At 36.7% G+C, this 19,916-nt stretch overlaps 3 protein-coding genes across 3 annotated transcripts; 1 reads left to right on the plus strand and 2 right to left on the minus strand.

Annotated features, from left to right (window-relative positions):
- The first annotated feature begins 345 nt into the window (after positions 1-345).
- On the plus strand, positions 346-4,290 carry LOC101742508 (ATPase family gene 2 protein homolog A). Its single transcript, XM_004929349.5, has 2 exons — positions 346-990; positions 1,405-4,290. The coding sequence occupies exons 1-2, from the start codon at positions 642-644 to the stop codon at positions 3,285-3,287; spliced, it is 2,232 nt and encodes a 743-aa protein (XP_004929406.1). The 5' UTR covers positions 346-641; the 3' UTR covers positions 3,288-4,290.
- LOC101736941 (DDB1- and CUL4-associated factor 7) lies at positions 3,317-11,928 on the minus strand. Its single transcript, XM_038014473.2, has 8 exons — positions 11,698-11,928; positions 11,452-11,534; positions 10,934-11,036; positions 9,999-10,134; positions 9,230-9,480; positions 8,058-8,183; positions 7,082-7,263; positions 3,317-5,883 (listed from the first exon to the last, which is right to left on the minus strand). The coding sequence occupies exons 2-8, from the start codon at positions 11,511-11,513 to the stop codon at positions 5,685-5,687; spliced, it is 1,059 nt and encodes a 352-aa protein (XP_037870401.1). The 5' UTR covers positions 11,514-11,534; positions 11,698-11,928; the 3' UTR covers positions 3,317-5,684.
- A 1,662-nt stretch (positions 11,929-13,590) lies between these two features.
- On the minus strand, positions 13,591-19,051 carry LOC134199889 (uncharacterized). Its single transcript, XM_062671597.1, has one exon. The coding sequence runs from the start codon at positions 18,933-18,935 to the stop codon at positions 15,792-15,794; it is 3,144 nt and encodes a 1,047-aa protein (XP_062527581.1). The 5' UTR covers positions 18,936-19,051; the 3' UTR covers positions 13,591-15,791.
- Positions 19,052-19,916: the final 865 nt, after the last annotated feature.

Here is a 19,916-nt window from a genome sequence, read left to right on the forward strand (position 1 = left end):
TACCATAAAGCGTAATCTTTTATATTATTTTTTATGAAAAATATTAATATGAAGTGATATGAAATGAAGTTGATTAATATGAAACATGGCATTAAATGAGATGATATGAGATGGAATATAATTTCAGTACAATGGTGGTCATTTACCGAGACCTTTTCAGTGGACTTTTTGGAGGACCCTGAGAAGTTACGTTTAGTGGCTTTGTTTCATTTTCCCACATTTGTGCACTTTCACAGATACAAAAAAAAAAACCACCGTTATTACGCATTTAAACCTGAAGAAATACTAAATAGACAAAATAAAATATCACACATCTTCACTCTTCGCGCTCCCGCCAAAAACTCCCTCAAATGCTTGGATTCTTGAAATTAATTAATTAATTGTCACCATTGGTTATCACTAAGGACATTGCTATTTTTCAGTTTTTACCGAGAGGTTAAACAGCCTAATGTTCAGGTTAATTAACTTCATTTTCACTTTACATTCATTTGTCATCCAATGAAGTTTGGCTTAAAAGAAATGGAATCAAAACCACTAAGAGTTAAAAAAAATCTAATAATAACATAACCTTAAAAGCAAATACAATACATACGTAACTAAACATAGCAGAGTTGATTCATAAACGACGGTAGCCCCAAAATATGCCGCCTAAACAAGCTAAGAAAACTCTTTGGGTTGAATGTGAGAAATGTGGATGCAGCGTAACGTCAAACGACAAGAATGTTCACACGGAATTGAATTGTGCAAAAGATCAAGTGAAATGCCCATTTATTTATAACGGAGAGCTAAATACATGGCTCGAAAGGACCGGATCCCCCGCTGATGGAATTCCTAGAGACGCTGTTATGGTACATCCTTCGGCTGGTTCGCTTATAAATGCAGTTATTGGAGGAGCATTACAACTAACCCGCGAGGGTGCACCAGCGATGTTGAAGCGTATGTGGCCCTCCAAAACGTCTTCCCCAGCTGCTGTCATACTTCCTGCCGCTGGTGAGAGTTTAATATTGATTTAAAAGCTTAAAAATTTGTACATCTCATGTTTACCCTGGTTATGTTAACACCTTGCTGTCCAACCACTACACTGCCACTGCAACTACAGGGGTGTCGGGCGCAAAATAGCGGCCAACGGCCGGTCAAATCAGAGTGGTGTCGTGACCATATCTTCGGAATTTAATGAAAGTAGGTGAACAGGGTTGAGTCTCGGAGAGAAACTAAGTCATCTGAATTAGCACTGCTGATGCCAAGCCAATACATTTTTATGAGATGTGAGGATGGCAAAGCGTTAATAGCTGATAATATTATTGCTTTCAGTATTTTGACTACTGAAATATTCCATTATTATGCCAGTCACAATTTATGCTTAACAATTATTACCGATATTAATTATGTTTAAAAACCTGACAGACATTCCTGCGTCATGGAAAAATGAAAATAAGAAAATTACAGTAGCAGTTCTACAAGAAAATGTAAGTGAAGCCACGGAAGTCATAATAAAAATAAAAAATAACAAAATCAAAACAGACATCTGTGACATATTGAAACATCATTTCTATAAAAATTATGTAGCAGTCGGTACTATACTAGTGTATTATTATTTTGGTAAAAGATTGGAGATAGAAGTGATCACTGTGAAGTCCAAAGATGAAAGTGATAACTCTAGTAAAGACTGGTTTGTTCTCAGTAATGAAACAATTTGGAGTATGAGTAAAGAATCTGAACCAAAAACACAAAAGAAACCAATTTCATTAGGTGGAGTTGATGATATTGTGGAAGAAATCCAGACATACATTAAAATATCCTTTAATGAGGCTGGTTTAAAAGCTAGTTTCCAACCAACTAGAGGATTACTTATTTATGGACATTCAGGGATTGGGAAAACTGCCATCTGTAAATACTTAATTGAGAATTTCAAATGTTTCCATGTAGAAATAAATGGACCAGCAATATTTAGCAAATATTTTGGAGAAACAGAAAACACAATGAAAAGTTTATTTGACAAGGCCGTTAATAATCAACCAAGCATTATATTAGTTGATGAAATTGAAACTATATGTCCCAGGCGCTCATCTGGGAGTACTGAACAAGAGAGACGCATTACTTCAGCCTTTGTATCATTTTTAGACAGTTTACATGATGAAAATTGCAAGGTCTTTGTACTAGCTACAACCAGAAAGCCTGAAGCCATAGATCCTATGTTAAGGAGGTTTGGAAGATTAGACAAAGAAATAGAAATACCGGTTCCAGACAGAGTGCGGAGGAAAGATATCTTGTATAGCTTACTGAAAAATTTACCAAATCAGATGTCTTCGCAAGATATTGAGACAATATCGGATATTGCTCATGGATATGTAGCTGCTGATATAGTGAATCTGTGTACACAAGCTGCCATGAAATGCATAAAGCGTTCAGCTAAAAACATTGAGAAGGAGGACTTGATTGCAGCAGTGACAATAGTCAGACCAAGCGCTATGAGGGAGCTTTTAATAGAAGTACCTAATATTAGATGGGCAGATATTGGTGGTATGGCAGATCTGAAGTTAAAATTACGACAGGCTGTCGAATGGCCATTGAAGCACGCTGAAAGCTTCAAGAGGCTGGGAGTGAAGCCTCCAGGCGGAGTATTGATGTATGGACCTCCAGGTTGCTCTAAAACTATGATAGCTAAAGCTTTAGCAACAGAAAGTGGCCTTAATTTTTTGTCTATTAAAGGTCCTGAACTGTTTTCGAAATGGGTGGGAGAATCTGAGCGGGCTGTCCGAGATTTGTTCACTAAAGCACGCCAAGTGGCACCGTCTGTGATATTTTTTGACGAGATGGATGCCATAGGCGGTGAAAGGGGTGCAGGGGAGGCCGGTGTGCATGAACGAGTGCTGGCACAACTCCTCACTGAGTTAGATGGTGTTGTACCTCTAAATTCTGTGACTATTTTAGCTGCTACCAACAGACCGGACAGGATGGATAGAGCACTACTTCGACCTGGAAGACTAGATCGATTGATCTACGTGCCTTTACCGGACATAGAGACGAGACTACAGATCTTGGAACTGAAGCTTCAAACAATGAGTATTGGTGACGATGTTAACCCTCATGCTTTAGCGTCAAGAACCGAGGGATTTTCTGGAGCCGAGTTGAATGCATTATGTCAGGAAGCTGCTTTGAGGGCTCTAGAAAAAGATCTCGACTGTGCAGAAGTTACTATGACTTATTTCGAGGATGTTTTAAGAAACTTTAAACCCAGAACACCTCATACATTACTGAAAGTCTATGAAGAATTCTGTCTCGGGTAGAAATCTGTGTGAAACGAAATGAAAGTGCCTTATCTTATTTTACCATTTATATTTACTAATCAGAAAACAAAACTATTTGTATAGTAATTATGTATTTATATAAATTAATAATTTAATCTAGTCCTTATATTTTACAGAATAAGTCATAAGTTATAATAAGTTGACAAGTCAACATTTTTATAATATTGATTTGATGAATACAGATAAACTAGTGGTTCTTTGTTATTTTAATTACAAATACTGGCTTGGTTTCGTCATTACTATCAAATGCCGACTAAGGCTCCATTGTTATAACGAAATTAACAACAAATTTGCTTGTCTGAAATGCGAAAATTTTTCTATCATATTGTTGTGACCACCGGTAAATGCATAAAATATACCTAAGTGTTGAAGCTCCACGCGCGCCCTCTGTCGAAGGCTGAAGGTTGCCGCTATGTCGCAAACGTCATTACAAGTCAAGTTAAATGAAAATTGTATGGAGTTGGACAAAACTTCCCTTTGTTTGCCACTAGGGGCGCTGTTCCAACTCCATACAAATTGGAGTTAACTTTTACGCGATTGAAAACGTTAAAAAACTCGCACTAAGTACACACATAGTTTTTACGGCGATCGTATATAATATAATGGAGGACAACACACAAAGAAAAATATCTTTACAGACTTAGATAAATGAAAAGGAATAAAATGAAGCAAACAGATGCGTAAAGTACATATTATTTTATATTAGCGATTTATTTTTTGTACACAACACACAAAGATGAATTTTGTATTAAATGCAGATCTTGTTTGTTACGAGTTACTTGTAATGAGTTTACTAATGTAATCGTTAGCTTTACAATTTTCGAATTTGAAAGAAATGCGATATTTTTTCGATTACATTTTTAACCAAATCCCACTAAGACCACAAACAATAAACTAATATTTTTTGTTTGAAAAATTTTACTCCAAAATTCCTTAATTTTATAATATTGGAATACAGGAAAAATACAAACAGTTAATTTCAGTCTTTTTTTTTATTATCATGCCAAATAAGTCACTGTGCTGTAGCAGCCTTTGTAAGTAAAAAAAACGTTTTTTATTGCGTAGGAGTGACGGACCCACGTCTCAGCGCCACCCACGGCGTAGTTATCAGAGTATGTACCTTATATTCCATGGGGAGTGCTCTGAGAAATTGTTTGAGATGATACCAACATCTCTTTTTTACCATCGCCCGCCCGCCACCGGAGTAGAGTTCATCCATACTACCTGGAGCCACTGCGGTCACCCACAGTGCGCTTTTCCAGACATTATTTTTGCCACGTACCATCCGACTATGGATTGGGCTCCCCTCCACGGTATTTCCCGAGCGCTACATGTCCTTCTTCAAACGAGGCTTGTGGAGAGTACTTAACGGTAGGCAGCGGCTTGGCTCTGCCCCTGGCATTGCTGACGTCAATGAGTGACGGTAAGGACTTACCATCAGGTGGGCCGTATGCTCGTCTGCCTACAAAGGCAATAAAAGCCCATAGACATCACGTCGTGATTAGCGTCACCCGTCCTAAACCACGAAGTCGAAGTATCAGTTGTATCAGTTGTATTGTATAACGATCATCTCGCTCGTACTGCAATCTGAATAAATTTGAATTTCTTCATTTTCCTATATTTGTGCACTTTCACAAATATTTAACGGTTAACAAACCGCAGTTATTACACATTTTAAATCTGAAGAAACACTAAAAAGACAAAACAAAACAAATCACACAATTTCACTCCTCGCGTTCCCGCCAAAAAGTCATCTGTATGTAATGAAGTTGTGTGCGGGGTCTAGTGCAATGTGTATACCTAAGTATCGGAGTCAAGCTCAACATTATCTTGGCGATTGACAAGATATTGTCAGCCGCGAGCACGACACGTTTACTTTTATTACCATTTATAAATAATAGATTAGTGTAAAGAATGCACCTTCGAGTTAGGGGGACTCTGTTCGAGAAATGTTTGTGGAAATTTTGAAATTATTATAATATCATTCATTCAATTTAAATCATACAAGTTTGTCAACGTTCACCAATAATTTTTTTGTATTCAAGGTTTTGTATTCAGTGTGTTATTTAAATTCCTTTAATTTTTGTTTAATTGCTAAATTTCTCTCAACCTTAAAACGCACAAGGAGCACAATTAATTAAAGTTGAATAAAAACAGGAACTATTTCTAGAATTCTTAGTTATAAAATAATTGAAATGTTGCAACTAAAATACCCGTTCCAACAATCAAGCTCGAAGGATCATCTGTTGCGACCGTCCGATTCTAAGGACTATATGTATATTGTTTAACCGACTGTCGTCTACCGTCAAACTACACGCCGGCTTCAGGGGTTACAGTCCACACGACTGCACACCGGATTGTACAATCAGGATATATTCAGACGCGCAGTATCTCGGCGTGCCGGTTGTAGCAGATGGCGATCCAGTCGGGTTGTGTGGCGCCCCACTGGATCTGGTTGACCTCTCCCTCGGCGGCGGTGTAGGCGAGGATCGGGTCCTCTATGGCGCGCGGCATCTGCTGTATGTCCCAGATGAGGGCCTGGTGGTCGTCTCCGGCGGTGCAGATGTGACAAGAACTGAATTAAAAATTTCACTTTAAAACGAACCGAAATAACACAAAAGAATTCATACTATTCTAATTGTTTTTTTTCTACCTATGCTGAGAGCTTTGAGAGGCTATTTCAGCGTAACTTTAACTAGTAGGTGAGCTCACGGGGCTCAAACCTGACGACGTTGCTAACACGAACCCTAGCAAGAGCCGTGCTTCGCAGAATCTACCACCGGATCGGAAACGCGACCCACTGAGAAGATCCGGCGAGTAACTCAGTGGGCTGTGTCTGAGGGTTAAAATTTTGTAATTATTATTTATTAATAAGCTTTATGAGACGTATGTATGTTAGTTTGTATCGGAATCTTTGAACGTGATTTTGACCCCCTTCAAAACGTCGGTTTAACTCGAAATTTGGCATACTTATTAAGGATCGATGACATTTTAATATTAAAAAAAAAAATTTAATTTTTTAAATTCAACTAAAAAATGAAAAATAAAAATAGTTTAAAAAAAAGTTATAAAAAAAAACACGTTTTTATAGAAAATCCAACTAAAAAATATAAAATAAATTGTAATAAATTTGAATTAAAAATAGTGTAAAAAAAATGATTTTATTTTAAAAAACACATTTACAAACACAACAAAAACAAATTTATTAAAATTTGTTTTCTATTTTTTAGTTGGATTTTCTATAAAAGCGTTTCTTTTGTTTTTTTTAAACTATTATTTATATTATTGTGGTCCGTTCACAATACAAGGAGCATACCTTACGGACTGAATTAGAACAAAAGTTGGTGTTTTCGGCTGCACAGTCTAGTTTGAAGAGTTCTAAGAACTTGACGACAAGAACATTGTTTTTTTTATTGCTTAGGTGCGTGGACGAGCTCACACCCCACCCGGTTGTTAAGTGGTTACTGGAGTCCATAGACATCTACAACGTAATACGCCACCCACCTTGAGATACGAGTTCTAAGGTCTCAGTATTACATTATCTTACAACAGCTGCCCCACCCTTCAAACCGAAACGTATTACTGCTTCACGGCAGAAATAGGCATGGCGGTGGTATTTACCCGTGCGGACTCACAAGAGGTCCTACCACCAGTCATTACGCAAATTATCTTTTGCGTATAATGCGCTGAGGAACACAGTCCCAGAGGAGGAGATATCGGATGGGCTTGTTTAGCAACCTTGATGCTCCTACTTTACTACCTGGCCTACGAACCTGTGCGGCGCCCAGGCGATGCCGTTGACGCACGCCCTGTGGTTGTTGAGCCTGGCCACCGGGGTGCAGGGCACGCGCACGTCCAGTATGATCACCTCGCACGCGTCCATGGCGATGGTGGCCAGGTAGTTCGGGTCCTGCTTGTTCCAGGCCAGGCGGAGCAGCGGGGTGTGCTGAGGGTCCTGCGTGTTACATTACAGTCTGCCATAAGACTTGTTATGTTGACAGCAGCTTCTCAACATAAACACGATCAGACCAGTTCGTGGCGCTCACAGGCAAACTGCACGGGTCCTCACAGACGACTGTTTTGCAGCCCGATACTGCAGATCTGTGATATCGATCTTACTACCTACAGTGAAAATTCCGCAATTTTGCCGATTCTACTTTGCTGTTTACGGCCCTCGTAGTGCTAAAGGGGTAACCGGAATCCATAGATGTGTACAAAGTTAATACCACCACCCACCTTGAGACATGAGTTCTAAGGCCTCACTTTTCACAGTACAACAAGAATAGGTAGGGTGGTGGTACCTATCCGTGCACATTCACAAGACGTCTTACTACCACAGTACATGGTCAACTAACTCGGACTTAACGCGGCATTCCTTCATTGTGTTAGTCATTCGTGCCGCAGGCCTCTTGAATCTTTATCTTTGTCGTATCACTCTTGTTAGAGCGATCGTGGTCGTTATTCAGCATTATTGCTGTGGGCAGATGTTATGCGCCTCACGAGGAATCGCCACTCTTCCCGGTTTGTGGTGAGCCTGGTACACTCAGGCAAACAGCCGCCAATAGCTGACTTGACCTGGTCAGTTTATCGCATGTGCAACTTTCCACGCGGTCTGGTGTCTTCTACTTTGCCCTGAACGATAAGGCGCTTTATGGAGTCATTTACTCGCCGGGAGACATGTCCAAATAATGATAGTATGCGCCCATGCACGAGCGCCGAAAGACGCTGCTTACTGCCTCCTGTACTTACCTCATAAATGATGGTGGAATGTTCTAGATGCCTGAGGTCGAACATCCGGACGGATCCGTCGGCGCCCACGGAAGCGAACATATCTCGCCCCCCGCCGGCCCTACTGAACGCTATGTCGTACACTTCCTGCGCACAAACACCGGCATTAGGGCTGCCGTACGCGAGAAGTTGCATGTGGCGGGTAGCCATCACACGACACAAGATATTTGACTGATGCCCGAATCTCGCTTACGACATTTTCAAGCTTGCTATAGCTTAATAAGCTTGCCTATATGCAGGTTCCGAACGACCACATTCGGACCGTCGAACCTTTTTTTCGTATACCCCCACATGTATATAAAGTTTTGTTCAGCCACCTTTCTCTAAGGCGAGTTAGACAAGGACAAATTATTGTTCAAGTAACCATCACTTTACAGTGTCTAGCAAGATGTACACGCAGAGTGCATCTTGTATTATGTCAAGGTGTATAAAACCAGATAGGGGCGTATACGTTCGGCTTTGTTTATTATTATTTATTTAATGCTTAGATGGGTGGACCAGCTCACGGCCCACCTGGTGTTAAGAGGTTACCGGAGTTCATAGACATCTACAACGTAAATAACGCCACCCACCTAGAGATATGAGTTCTAAGGTCTCAGTATAGTTACAACGGCTGTCCCACCCTTCAAACCGAAACGCATTATTGCTTCACGGCAGAAATAGACAGGGTGGTGGTACCTACCCGTGCGGACTCACAAGAGGTCCTACCACCAGTTTTGTGTATGCTAATAGATTTTTAATGGAATCTCCAATAGAATAAAATTCTATTAGTATCTGTTGTGAGCATCCTTGAATATACTTCACACTACATGCTTATGATTACATTAAAACTTAAAATGTTATGTGATCATTATGAAATCGGGCACGTATGTAACATGCCCATTTCAATCCTGCAATTCTTTAGTTTGATAAATATGTATCATGTCAAAATTGTAATAAGTGATTTAAACATATTTGAATACATTGATTTGAAAAAATTTTTTTTTCAACATATTCTTGTAACCTCGAGGGGTTATACTAGATTCGCAGAACGAAAATTTTTTGAAGACACCAATAATCTTCAGATAATCATTAACATAAATTTTGGACACAAATGAATTAACAAGATCTTCTATTAAATAAAAATCACAAACCTTATCATGAGCGATCAACTGAGTCTTCACGTGCCCAGACACTTCATTGACCCTGCCCAAGACCTGTCCAGTCTCCAAGCCCCAGATGGTGCAGGTCGTGTCAATACTACTGGTGCCAATGAGGTTAGGATCCACTTCGTTCCAATCAAAGGATGTAAGAGGAGCACAGAAGTCAGAATTCTTATTATTATTTAGGACACATTCGAATAATGTGTACGGCTCTCCGGCACGCCATATGCGTAGATAATCACCTGCAACATAAGGCACCATTGTGAAATTTTATTGAATAGTTTTACTTGAATTTGATTATTTATCAAAACTGTTTATGTCAACGAAAGTTGCCTCTATTAACATCACAATCATTCATATTGTACTCATAGGGTATCACTTATTTTTATTTATGTAGATTGATTATTATTGTTTGCATGAGTGTACCAGGCTCACCACAAACCGGGAGGAGTAGCGATTGCTTGTGAGGCGCATAACATCTGCCCTCAGCAATGATGCTGAATGACGACCACAACCGCTCTGACAAGAGTGATATGACGACAAAGGAGATAGACAGGCTCAGTTAAGTACAATTCAGTGGTTTATGGAGCTCAAAGACTATCATGAATACTGTTTCTCTAGAGAGAGATGATATTGTAAGCATTATTTTTGGGAGTATATGTTTTTGTCTATGTAGCAGTGTAAAAGTAAATTCAAGCCTCATTATCTCCATATTAAATATGGTAATCTTAGTGCTAACAAACTGCTACCGAAGTCTTACCGCTAGTTGCCAACAAGTCTGGATACACCCCCTTGCTATCAGGTATCCACATAATCTTGGTGGTCGGGTACGGGTGATCAAAGGTACTTTTTGCAGTGAACTCACTTGTGTCTTCATCAAGGGAAATTATTTGTACCTAGGATTTAAGAGTTTTATTAAGCTTATGTCATGCACAAGGAATGCTACAATACAGTATGTGTGTTAAATGAAACCATTAATATATTAGTTTTCACTAAAAATCCTTCAATGTAGTGAAAACTAATAAATTCATTTATATTAGGTAATATAAAACAATTTTTGGCAGACCCCTTTTTAAAATGAACTGATACCTCAAAACCCCATACCCAAATTATTTAAAAAACCCTATCCCTAGTTCTTTTCCTATTCATACAACATACTCACCAATTAAAACCTTTGCGGTCAAGTTATTGTGTGTCTAAGTGGGTTATATATCTTGGGAACTCCTGGTTTACTTACTATATGTTTGTATATTATGCTAAACAATTAACTAATTAGTAGTATGTAGTTGAGTTTTTACTAATTTAATGGTGGAATTAAGTAAGTAATATTATGCACCAATAATTACTTAGAATTTTTTTTTTCTTGCTGTATTTGTCTACTTGGTCTATAAGAACAGCCTCCACAAACTAAGTGCTCCTACCAATTCTGTCAACTACTGAAAAATGAACAACAACAAAAATATGTAATTTATTGTGTATTTTCTTTGGTAATATTATGCATTTATAGATTATAAGGCACACACCTCTATCTTTTATAATTCAATGAGTGGGAAATTTTTGACAAATTGACTTCCCTAAAATTGCATTAGCTTTGCATGATTCATTATCTGGGCCTTTATACTGTATTTACTTAATCCTGTTGGTATGTTTTGTAAATTACTAAATTAATATAATAACTGCTCTGTAAAAGCTTACTTTATTGTTGTATTCCTCAACAAAACTGCCCAGGGCTAACCTGAATCTCTTGTCAGGTCTGACAGACCAATTCATTGAGTATAATGGCCATGGCGCTTGGTATCTGTAAAAGATGTGTGACATAGAAATGCAGCTGTCTAGCTTATAGTGTTTTTTTTTTATCACAACTTCGTTTATGAGAATTTAACCTAACTGTATGAACAACTCAAATTTCGTACGTAATTATCAAGATAAGGCTGTTTTTGCAATTTGTTAACATCACTTTAGTTCTTTTCGGGAATTGTGAAAGGATTATCTGTATATTTCAAAACATCTAAAGCATTAAATTAGTAAGTCCCATAATGCCTGCTTGATTGTATTACAAATGTTTCGAAACATAGGAATGGGTACAGAAATAAATAACACGCTATACCTAATTATAATTAGCAATCTCAAAATTGGGTCAACTCTGTATTTTATACTGTCAATTATTTCCAATCTGTTATTTATAGTTCATATTGTGTTGTAACGTTACTTACTTGTATATTTCTTTACGTTTCGTGCCTGAACTGGTACTCGAACTGCTGTGTGGCATCGACATCACTGATAATGTTTAATGTTTCTGAAAACACAAATCAAAATGATATTTATATGAAATTTTAATGAATAGTGACTTTTTTATTTTTTTTGTCTTTCAAGTACGTAAGTTTTCATACCTTTCAAGTTATATTTTTTAGATTTTTACATATGGTTTTAAATTTACAAAAAATATATATTTTATGTACCTTTGCCGTAATATCACAGAATGGCCACCAAGCGGCTTTGTTATGTTTGATTTAAATATACCTATTTAAATATTGAACTGTCCATGAGCTTCTGTACCTTCAATTAATGTATTTTATAATTGGAAATTAACTAAAAACTTAGTTTTGTGTGGAGAAAACAAGCATGAAGCATTATTTTTACAAAATTTGACAACTGGCAAGTAGGACAATCTGACATTTTAATTTTTTTTCGTTTCGTTTTTTGACTAGGCAACGGGAATTTAGCATCTGCGAGTAAACCTCATCACTACATAGTATAAAACAAAGTCGCTTTCTCTGTCCCTATATCCCTATGTATACTTAAATCTTTAAAACTACGCAACGGATTTTGATGCGCTTTTTTTAATAGATAGAGATTGAAGAGGAAGGTTTATATGTATAATAACATCCATTAAATAGTGGAGAAATCAATAATCAATTACAGTTTCTGAAGCAAGGGCGGGTCCCTACTTTAGTATATGTCGAATCTCTGTTAGTTGTTAAAAAAGTGTAATGAAAATTATTTTATGAATGAAAATGAAATAATTTAAAAATAAATTAAATTGGCTGCAATAAGACGAAATTGGATTTGAAGACATATGCCTGGTAAAAATTCAATAATGAGTAAGCTACCTATTCGAAACTGAATGAGTAGTAAAACCAGGCTATGTATAGAAAGTTAAATAAACGACAATATCCACAGATGTCCACTGTTGAACAAAGGCCCCCCCAAAGCCTCGACACAACGACCGGTCCTACACTGTCTGCATTCGGCGGATTCCCGCTATATTTAACAGGTAGCTGGTCTGCCTTGTGGGAGCTCCACCCAAGCTACATCTTTACACAGTCGCCACTCGAAAGCGTTTCAGCCATAGTGGCCATCTGTTCTACGAGCAATGCTCTGCCCACTTCAATCTCACAATTCCTTCGGCTATGTCAGTTATTACGGTTTTCCTGCGAATTTCCATATTCCTGATCTGATATCGTAGGTAAAAAGGTTCTAAATTTCTTACGTTTTCTATTATTGTGTATAATATTTTTTTATTGCCTAGATACCTGGGCAGTCTCAGTTTCTTAATTAAAAATTAAGGACAGACTTATTAGTTTGTATAACTTTTTAACTCATAACTATGTTAAAGATTATTATAGATACTTAAAGTGCCCGAATTTAATTAATAGCAATAAAGTACACTGGCAATGTAAAACTTTTTATTAGGCGCTTTGTTCGAATGCCATGACGTTTCGAAGAGCGTCTGTCTGCTCGCCTGAGTTGTGTGTTCCCCATTTCGTGGTAACTAGAAACCAGATGCAATAGAAAACGGAACGTGATTACATGATAACAATCTTCAAAAATGAAAACGAAGGCCCCAATTAATTTTTTATAGCCTAAATCTGTAATAAACTAAAACTAAATTTTAAAATAAAGAAACAAAACAGTTAAAATATAACATATTATGACTGCTTTGTCCCATAATGATCCACGTGAGTTAATTACACCTTCCATCGATGCTGATCAAATTTCAGGAATTGTTAAAGTAACGGATAGTTCTGTATCCGTTATCCGTATTCTACGGGTTTAGAATGTCGGCCACTTAGGTATACAAAGTTAAGTCTATTGTATCATTAATATCATTCCAAGTTCGGAAATCAGCAAATGCTATCCGAACCAAATCCATAATGGATGCTATATTATTATTATTATTATTTATTACGCTGGTAAACTATTATGTAACTGGTCCCTAATGCAGTGGCCAGTGTGGTAACAAAGAAAGCGTGACTCGTCCTTAACCGAAGTAATGGCGTTCATGCGCTGAATTCGTAAGGTCGGGTTAGCGTAATGGAATGCGCTCTGTTATACGGGACTTTGAAAAACTCTTTTTAAAAAAGATTTTATTCACTTTGAAGATACAAAATTCTACTTAGAAAGAGTGTGGCTCATAGTAACGACGCAGAGTGACTGACATCGAGCCAACGGGGCTCTAGTATATGTTAGGCCGGAAAGTGCTGCTAGAGGCACTTTTCGGTCTTAGGTAAATTAATTAATATACTAGTTAATATTATAACAGCTCCCCCTTTAAGCGAAAACTTACGGCTTTCCGAAGTTTTCGATGATTATTTTAATATAAAGTTTAATGGATTCTTATTCGCGGTTGGGTATTTAGTTGAATATTTTCTTGTGGGGGTGTGTTTATTTGCGTCGTGTTTTCGTTTGGTTTAGATTTACGCACAAAAGCCACGCACTTTCTATGACAAAAATAATAACATATAAAAATAACAAATAGTATTACAAATAAGTATGTGACAATGGAATGGGGAGTGCTTATCGAAATAGATTCGTTCTGAGATTTTAAATGTTTTAAGGTTTGTAGCATGTTATCAGCTTTGTTGATTATTTGGTCTAAATTATTCGATTCTAAGTTATGCAGTCCTGTAATAGATTCGGTATAATTATAATTTTCAAACACTGCTGGGTTACAACATGTATCGTTTACTAAATTGAATTCTGAGTGTATGTGACTGAATTTATATTCAGGATAACTTTTACTTATTAATTTTATGTTTTTGCAGAATCCAGTGCAGTTTGGTTTCAGGGATAATATGCCTGTTCCTGAAACTATATATTCGGTAGTTTCGTCTGTGCACTCAATGTTGAGTTTAGTGGGTTCAGATAGTGTGAAGACCCATCTATTATTATTTAAGGATTGCCATATGTTGGCATGGCCGTATAAAAATTTAGTTTTACACTGTTTCGGAAGTGATTTCAAGACTTTTGTCATTATTTCTGTTTCACAGATGGGGTAGTCTTGTATATCTATTTCATCTAATTGTTTACAAATATGAGTTTCCTTATTAATAGATTTACATTTAGAAAGATTATCGAGTTTAAGATACTTCGATTTTCTCTGATTTAAGGCCACATAAGAACATGTAGGTAGTATTAGTGCAAAAGATTTGGATGTTACATTATGGGGTACTGGTATAGGTACTGTCTTATACAAAGTATAAGTATCAATGAGTACTAGAGGAATTTTAAGACTAAATATAAGCTTATTTTCTAAAATACATGTAATAATTTCCGAGAGATTTATAAGTACATATATGTTTTCTAATTCTAAACTTACAGCTAATTCCGAATATCTAGGTAGATATTTAACATTGTTAACAAGGTCATAATACAAATCTTTGGGTGTTATGACTGATGGATGTAGCGTATTGGTTTTTGAAAACAAAATTGAGTTTATGATGTCTTCTAGTTTATAGGACAAGTTTAACATATTTGATTGAATAACATTTATCATGTCATGTATTGTAGATTTAAACAACAAGGCATTACTTGCCTTTGTTAGGTTTTTAATACTGGAAGATAGGTTTTCAATCATTTTGTTTAATTTATGTTCATTAGTGTTGATTTCAATTATGGATTCGTTGAGTGTTATAATTGCCGACTTGGAGATAAGGATATTTTCTTTTATCAAATCTAGAGTTTTTCTATTATTATCTTTAAGTATTTGAATGGCTTTATTATACCTTATAGCATCATTCTCATCCATGGTGCCTATTATATGTTTAAGAATAGTGCCGATGCCGGAAATCCACGCAGACCTCTTTGATTTACTTTGGATAAGATGAGAAATGGCGTGGTAGTCCCTTGAGATATCATTGAACATAGATAAAAGGGGCATGAACATATTCTCGCACTCTAGGTCGTCAACCACATTGTTTTTAGTACAGAAGTATCTGGCTGAATGCAAAACCGTCTGAATGTTATCTATATGGGGTTTAATGTAGTCTATGTCCATTGGTACTAATACATGTAAATAATCACTAATTATCCTAACAGATCCCGAGGGATTAAAGTAAATGCCAGGGCTTTTCGTAATTTGTTCGATATTGGTAATTTCTCGAGTGCGTGATAGGCCTTGACATGGTGCCGACAGGCTGTAAGAGAATGTATTTATTATTATTTATGTTTTACGATAAATGTTTTTAACTTAAAGGCTACTGAGTTAAGTTATACTAGAGAGGAAATAAAACTAATAAAATAATTAATCATATTAATTACACAATCATACTTATTAGGTTTCAACTTCTGCATGTTTAATTTCATCATAATGATGTCTTACGTGTCGTCGATTTATGAGAAGGGAAAGTGTGTGGTTTCCATGTATTTTTACCACTTTGTATGGTCCTTTCCATAAGGGTGATAATGCTTTCCGTAGACGTAAGTGGTTTTTTAGATATACCATATCACCGATTTTATACGTGGAAGGGCGAGACCTTCGGTCATAATAGGTTTTGGAGTTTTCTTTTGATTTCTGAATATTTTCTAAAGCTTTATCGCGTGTTAATTTGAGGCGATGATTTAGCATTTTAACATATTCATGATAGGTACCACTAGGACTAGGATCGTAAATAGAATCGGGTAGATAGGGTTTATGGCCGAAGAGTAATTCGTAGGGTGTGAATTTTGTAGTAGTATGTACATTAGTGTTGTAGGCTAGGACATAGGTGTAAACATATTTGTGCCAGTTGGTTTGATTTTCGTTAACGTATGATTTTAAATATTCTTTTAGTGTAGAATGGCTCCTTTCCAAGGCTCCTTGTGTTTGAGGATGGTAGGGCGAAGACCATAATTGTTTGATTTTGAGGAATTCACAAGTTTTCTTAAAAAGGTCGGCGGTGAAGTTTGTACCTTGGTCTGTTAATATTATTTTTGGTATTCCGAAAAGAGATATAAAATGTATGAGACATTCGCAGCATTCTTCGGCTGAGGCATTACTAATAGGGTAGGCAGTAGAGTATTTTGTTAGGTCGTCTTGCAATGTTAATATATATTTAAGCTTAACTTGACCAGTTTCTGGTAATGGTCCGACGATGTCTAAGGCGATGCGTTGAAATGGGGCTGTTGAACTAGAGGTTATCTGCATCGGTTGCCTGTTTATTTGTCTTAGCGCCTTATTCGTTTGACACTGTATGCACTTTTTCACATAATTTTCAATGTCTGATTTCATATTTTTCCAATGATATTTTTCTTTAATACGATTATACATTCGTGATGTGCCTACATGACCAGCGATGGGAAGGTCATGATTTTCTTTAAGGATTTTTGAAATCTCGCTAGGGGCTGGAAAAACTACTGAGTTTTTGTAGATTTTAATTGTAATATCTGTGTTGTGGAATAAAAAAGCAAGAATGTTATATATTTTAGAATAAGTTGGTTTAAAGAATGGATCATTAAAGTCTGATATAGCAATATTCACTGGAATGTCCTTTTCTATAAGTAAATGATTTCGGAGATTTTGTAAGGATTTAAATAGTTGAGGGTACTGAGGAGTGTCGAAATGATATACTTTTGTGAATAAAAAATAATAAGATTTATCTTTAACATTCAGGTTAAGGAATGAATGTAAGGTTCTTTCTTCATTAAGGAATTCAGAGATATTTTCTTGGTTATTCAGGATTTCTTCAATGTATGGATTAGTTTCATCGAGGTCGATGGATGTTGGAATGACTATGATTTTTGAATCGGTTGATAGTAATGAATTTGCATGTTCGCAAATTTTAGTATTGTAAGTATGGTTATTATTTGATAAAGTTTTCAGAAAGTCTGTATAGGATTCACAATTTGGTTCGGGACTCGGAAGGTTAATTGATGGATTTCTTGGTAGGTTTTCATCATCAATCATAGGGTTGGGAGTACTGTTAGTCGGAGGATTTATGTTATCATTGTTATTAAGATTGCGGTCATCTATTTCATTTTCAGGATTGAACGGACTGTTTGGTAGGAGATCGATATCTTGAAGGGGTTCTAGTGAAGGTAAGTTGTAATCATCAGGGTTAAAAGGACTTGACGTAAGTAAGCCGTCTAGAGGAAGTGTTTCAAGAGGAGATTCACTATTAGATGTGTTAGAGTGATGTGGATTTTGTTCGGGTACAGGTTGAGAAGAGATCAGAGGGTCAGAAATAGGTAAGACGGGAATTGGGTCAGAGTTTATATTATTTAAGCTTCTGACAGGGTTGACGGGGTATCTGGATAGTGCGTCTGCAGCTGAATTTAATTTGCCTTTTTTATGGGTTATTTCGTAGTCATACTCTTCTAATTTCAATCTCCATCTTTGCATCTTGCTTGAGGGGTCTTTGTGGTTAAAAAGCCACTTAAGTGGATTATGATCGGTTATGATTTTGAATTTTTGACCATATAGGTAAGGTCTAAAAGTTTTGCACCCATACATAATTGCTAATAATTCTTTTTCTGTAACATTGTAATTTATTTCACTTTTGTTTAGGGTCCGGGATGCGTAAGCGATTGGCTTATCTCTATTTGGATCTCCTTGCGAGAGGATAGCACTAATTGCGTAGTTAGAGGCATCACAGGTGAGGGTAAATGGTTTAGTAAAATCGGGATATATGAGGAGAGGAGGAGAAATTAGACGATTTTTGAGTGTTTCAAAAGCGAGTTGTTGTTCGTTGTTCCAAGTGAAGGTGGTATCTTTCTTTAATAGGGAAGTTAATGATTTAGCTGTTTTTGAAAATTCTGGAATAAACTTTCGGTAGTAAGACATAAGCCCTAGGAAAGATTTTACATCTTTCGGGCATTTAGGAACTGGAAATTCAGATACGGCTCGGATCTTAGCTGGGTCAGGTTTGACTCCTTCATCAGTGATCAGGTGGCCAAGGTACGAGACTTCCTTTCGAAGGAATTCGCACTTATCGGGTTGAAGCTTAAGATTGAATTCTCGTAGACGTTTAAATACACTTTCGAGGTTATTCATATGAGAGTCAAGGTCATACGAGTATATTACAATGTCATCAAGATACACAAAGCAGCGAGTGCCTTGCAGACCTGAGAGGACAGAGTTCATTAATCTCTGGAACGTTGATGGTGCGTTCTTGAGTCCGAATGGCATTCTTTTAAATTCAAAATGCCCTTGTGGAATACTGAAAGCGGTTTTAGGAGCATCTTCGGCAGACATTTGGATCTGATGAAATCCAGAAGCAAGATCCAACGTGGAGAAATATTTTGATTTTCCGAGTTGATCTAGAATTTCATTTATGTTGGGGATAGGATAAGAGTCACCTATAGTGATGTCATTTAGTTTCCTGTAATCGATAACAACTCTCCATTTACGCTGGCCGGAGGCATCAAGTTTCTTCGGGACTACCCAAATAGGAGCAGACCATGGAGACATTGATGGTTGTATAATGTCATCTTTAAGCATTTTCTCTATTTGAGTTTGAACTTCATGTTTGTGACATTCGGGAAATCTGTATGATTTTACATGGATAGGATCATTGGTTGTGGTTTTTATGTTATGACGTAGTACGTTAGTTGATGTCAATGGTTCACCAGGTAAGTGGAAGATGTCTGAATAGTCAGAGCATATTTGGTAAAGAGAATTAGATTCTTCAAAATTTAGGTGTGATACTCGAAGTTGATTTAGGACTTCTTTAGTTCGTTGGAAGGTATTTTGGGTTTGAACGGTATTTATTGAGTATTGTTCTGAAGTTTCTTTTGAATGTAAGACAGAAGGTTCTAGTGGAATCAAAGTTATGTTGAGGTTTGAAGTTAGAGTTTTAGGAGACTCAGAGATATTTACTACAGTTAAGTTTATTCGTTTGTTTTCTTTTACTTTAACTAGGCAATTTGCGATTAGGATATCCTTTAATTGAGTTTGATCTAATACAAGACCTTGTTTAACTTCAGGGTTTGAAACGGAACATTCGATTATCATTTCTGATCTAGCAGGTATAGTATAAGTTGGTTCATTAAAACGGAGTGGTAAATATGTTTTATTTAATTTAAGTTGATTTTTAGTATAGTCAATCATGCAGCCGAAATGATTCAGCATATCTGATCCGATGATGCCGTCATAAGGCAGATGAATCTTGTCTATGACGTGGAATTTGTGATTTATTGAGTCATGGGATGAACTATTTAGTTTCATTTTTAATGTGAAATGACCCATTGTCTTTGTAGTGTTCACTTCTGGTTCGATACCCTTTAAAGTTATTTGTTCTTCTATAAGTTTGGGGAAATTTTGGAAGCAAGAGTATTTTAATAAACAGATTGCTGAACCTGAATCAATGAGTAAAGAAAGTGGGATTTCCGATATGGGTGAATCGATTATGACGTAAGGAAGTAATTTTTTTGTAGGATCGACGTTTATTTCGAATATTTTATTGGTTTCTGTTTTAGATGA

The sequence above is a fragment of the Bombyx mori genome, chromosome 12, assembly GCF_030269925.1.
Source record: "Bombyx mori chromosome 12, ASM3026992v2".
Lineage (NCBI taxonomy): Eukaryota > Metazoa > Arthropoda > Insecta > Lepidoptera > Bombycidae > Bombyx > Bombyx mori.

What these genes read in the sequence shown, in the direction of transcription:
- LOC101742508 (XM_004929349.5), top strand. Translation starts at nt 642, where the DNA reads ATGCCGCCTAAACAAGCTAAGAAAACTCTTTGGGTTGAATGTGAGAAA. An exon ending in TGTCATACTTCCTGCCGCTG is followed by an intron (nt 991 to 1,404) that starts GTGAGAGTTTAA and finishes AAAACCTGACAG; the next exon opens with ACATTCCTGCGTCATGGAAA.
- LOC101736941 (XM_038014473.2), bottom strand. Translation starts at nt 11,513, where the DNA reads ATGTCGATGCCACACAGCAGTTCGAGTACCAGTTCAGGCACGAAACGT. An exon ending in AGTTGATCGCTCATGATAAG is followed by an intron (nt 8,184 to 9,229) that starts GTTTGTGATTTT and finishes GTTTGTGCGCAG; the next exon opens with GAAGTGTACGACATAGCGTT. An exon ending in ATTCCACCATCATTTATGAG is followed by an intron (nt 7,264 to 8,057) that starts GTAAGTACAGGA and finishes TGTAACACGCAG; the next exon opens with GACCCTCAGCACACCCCGCT.
- LOC134199889 (XM_062671597.1), bottom strand. Translation starts at nt 18,935, where the DNA reads ATGCTTAAAGATGACATTATACAACCATCAATGTCTCCATGGTCTGCT.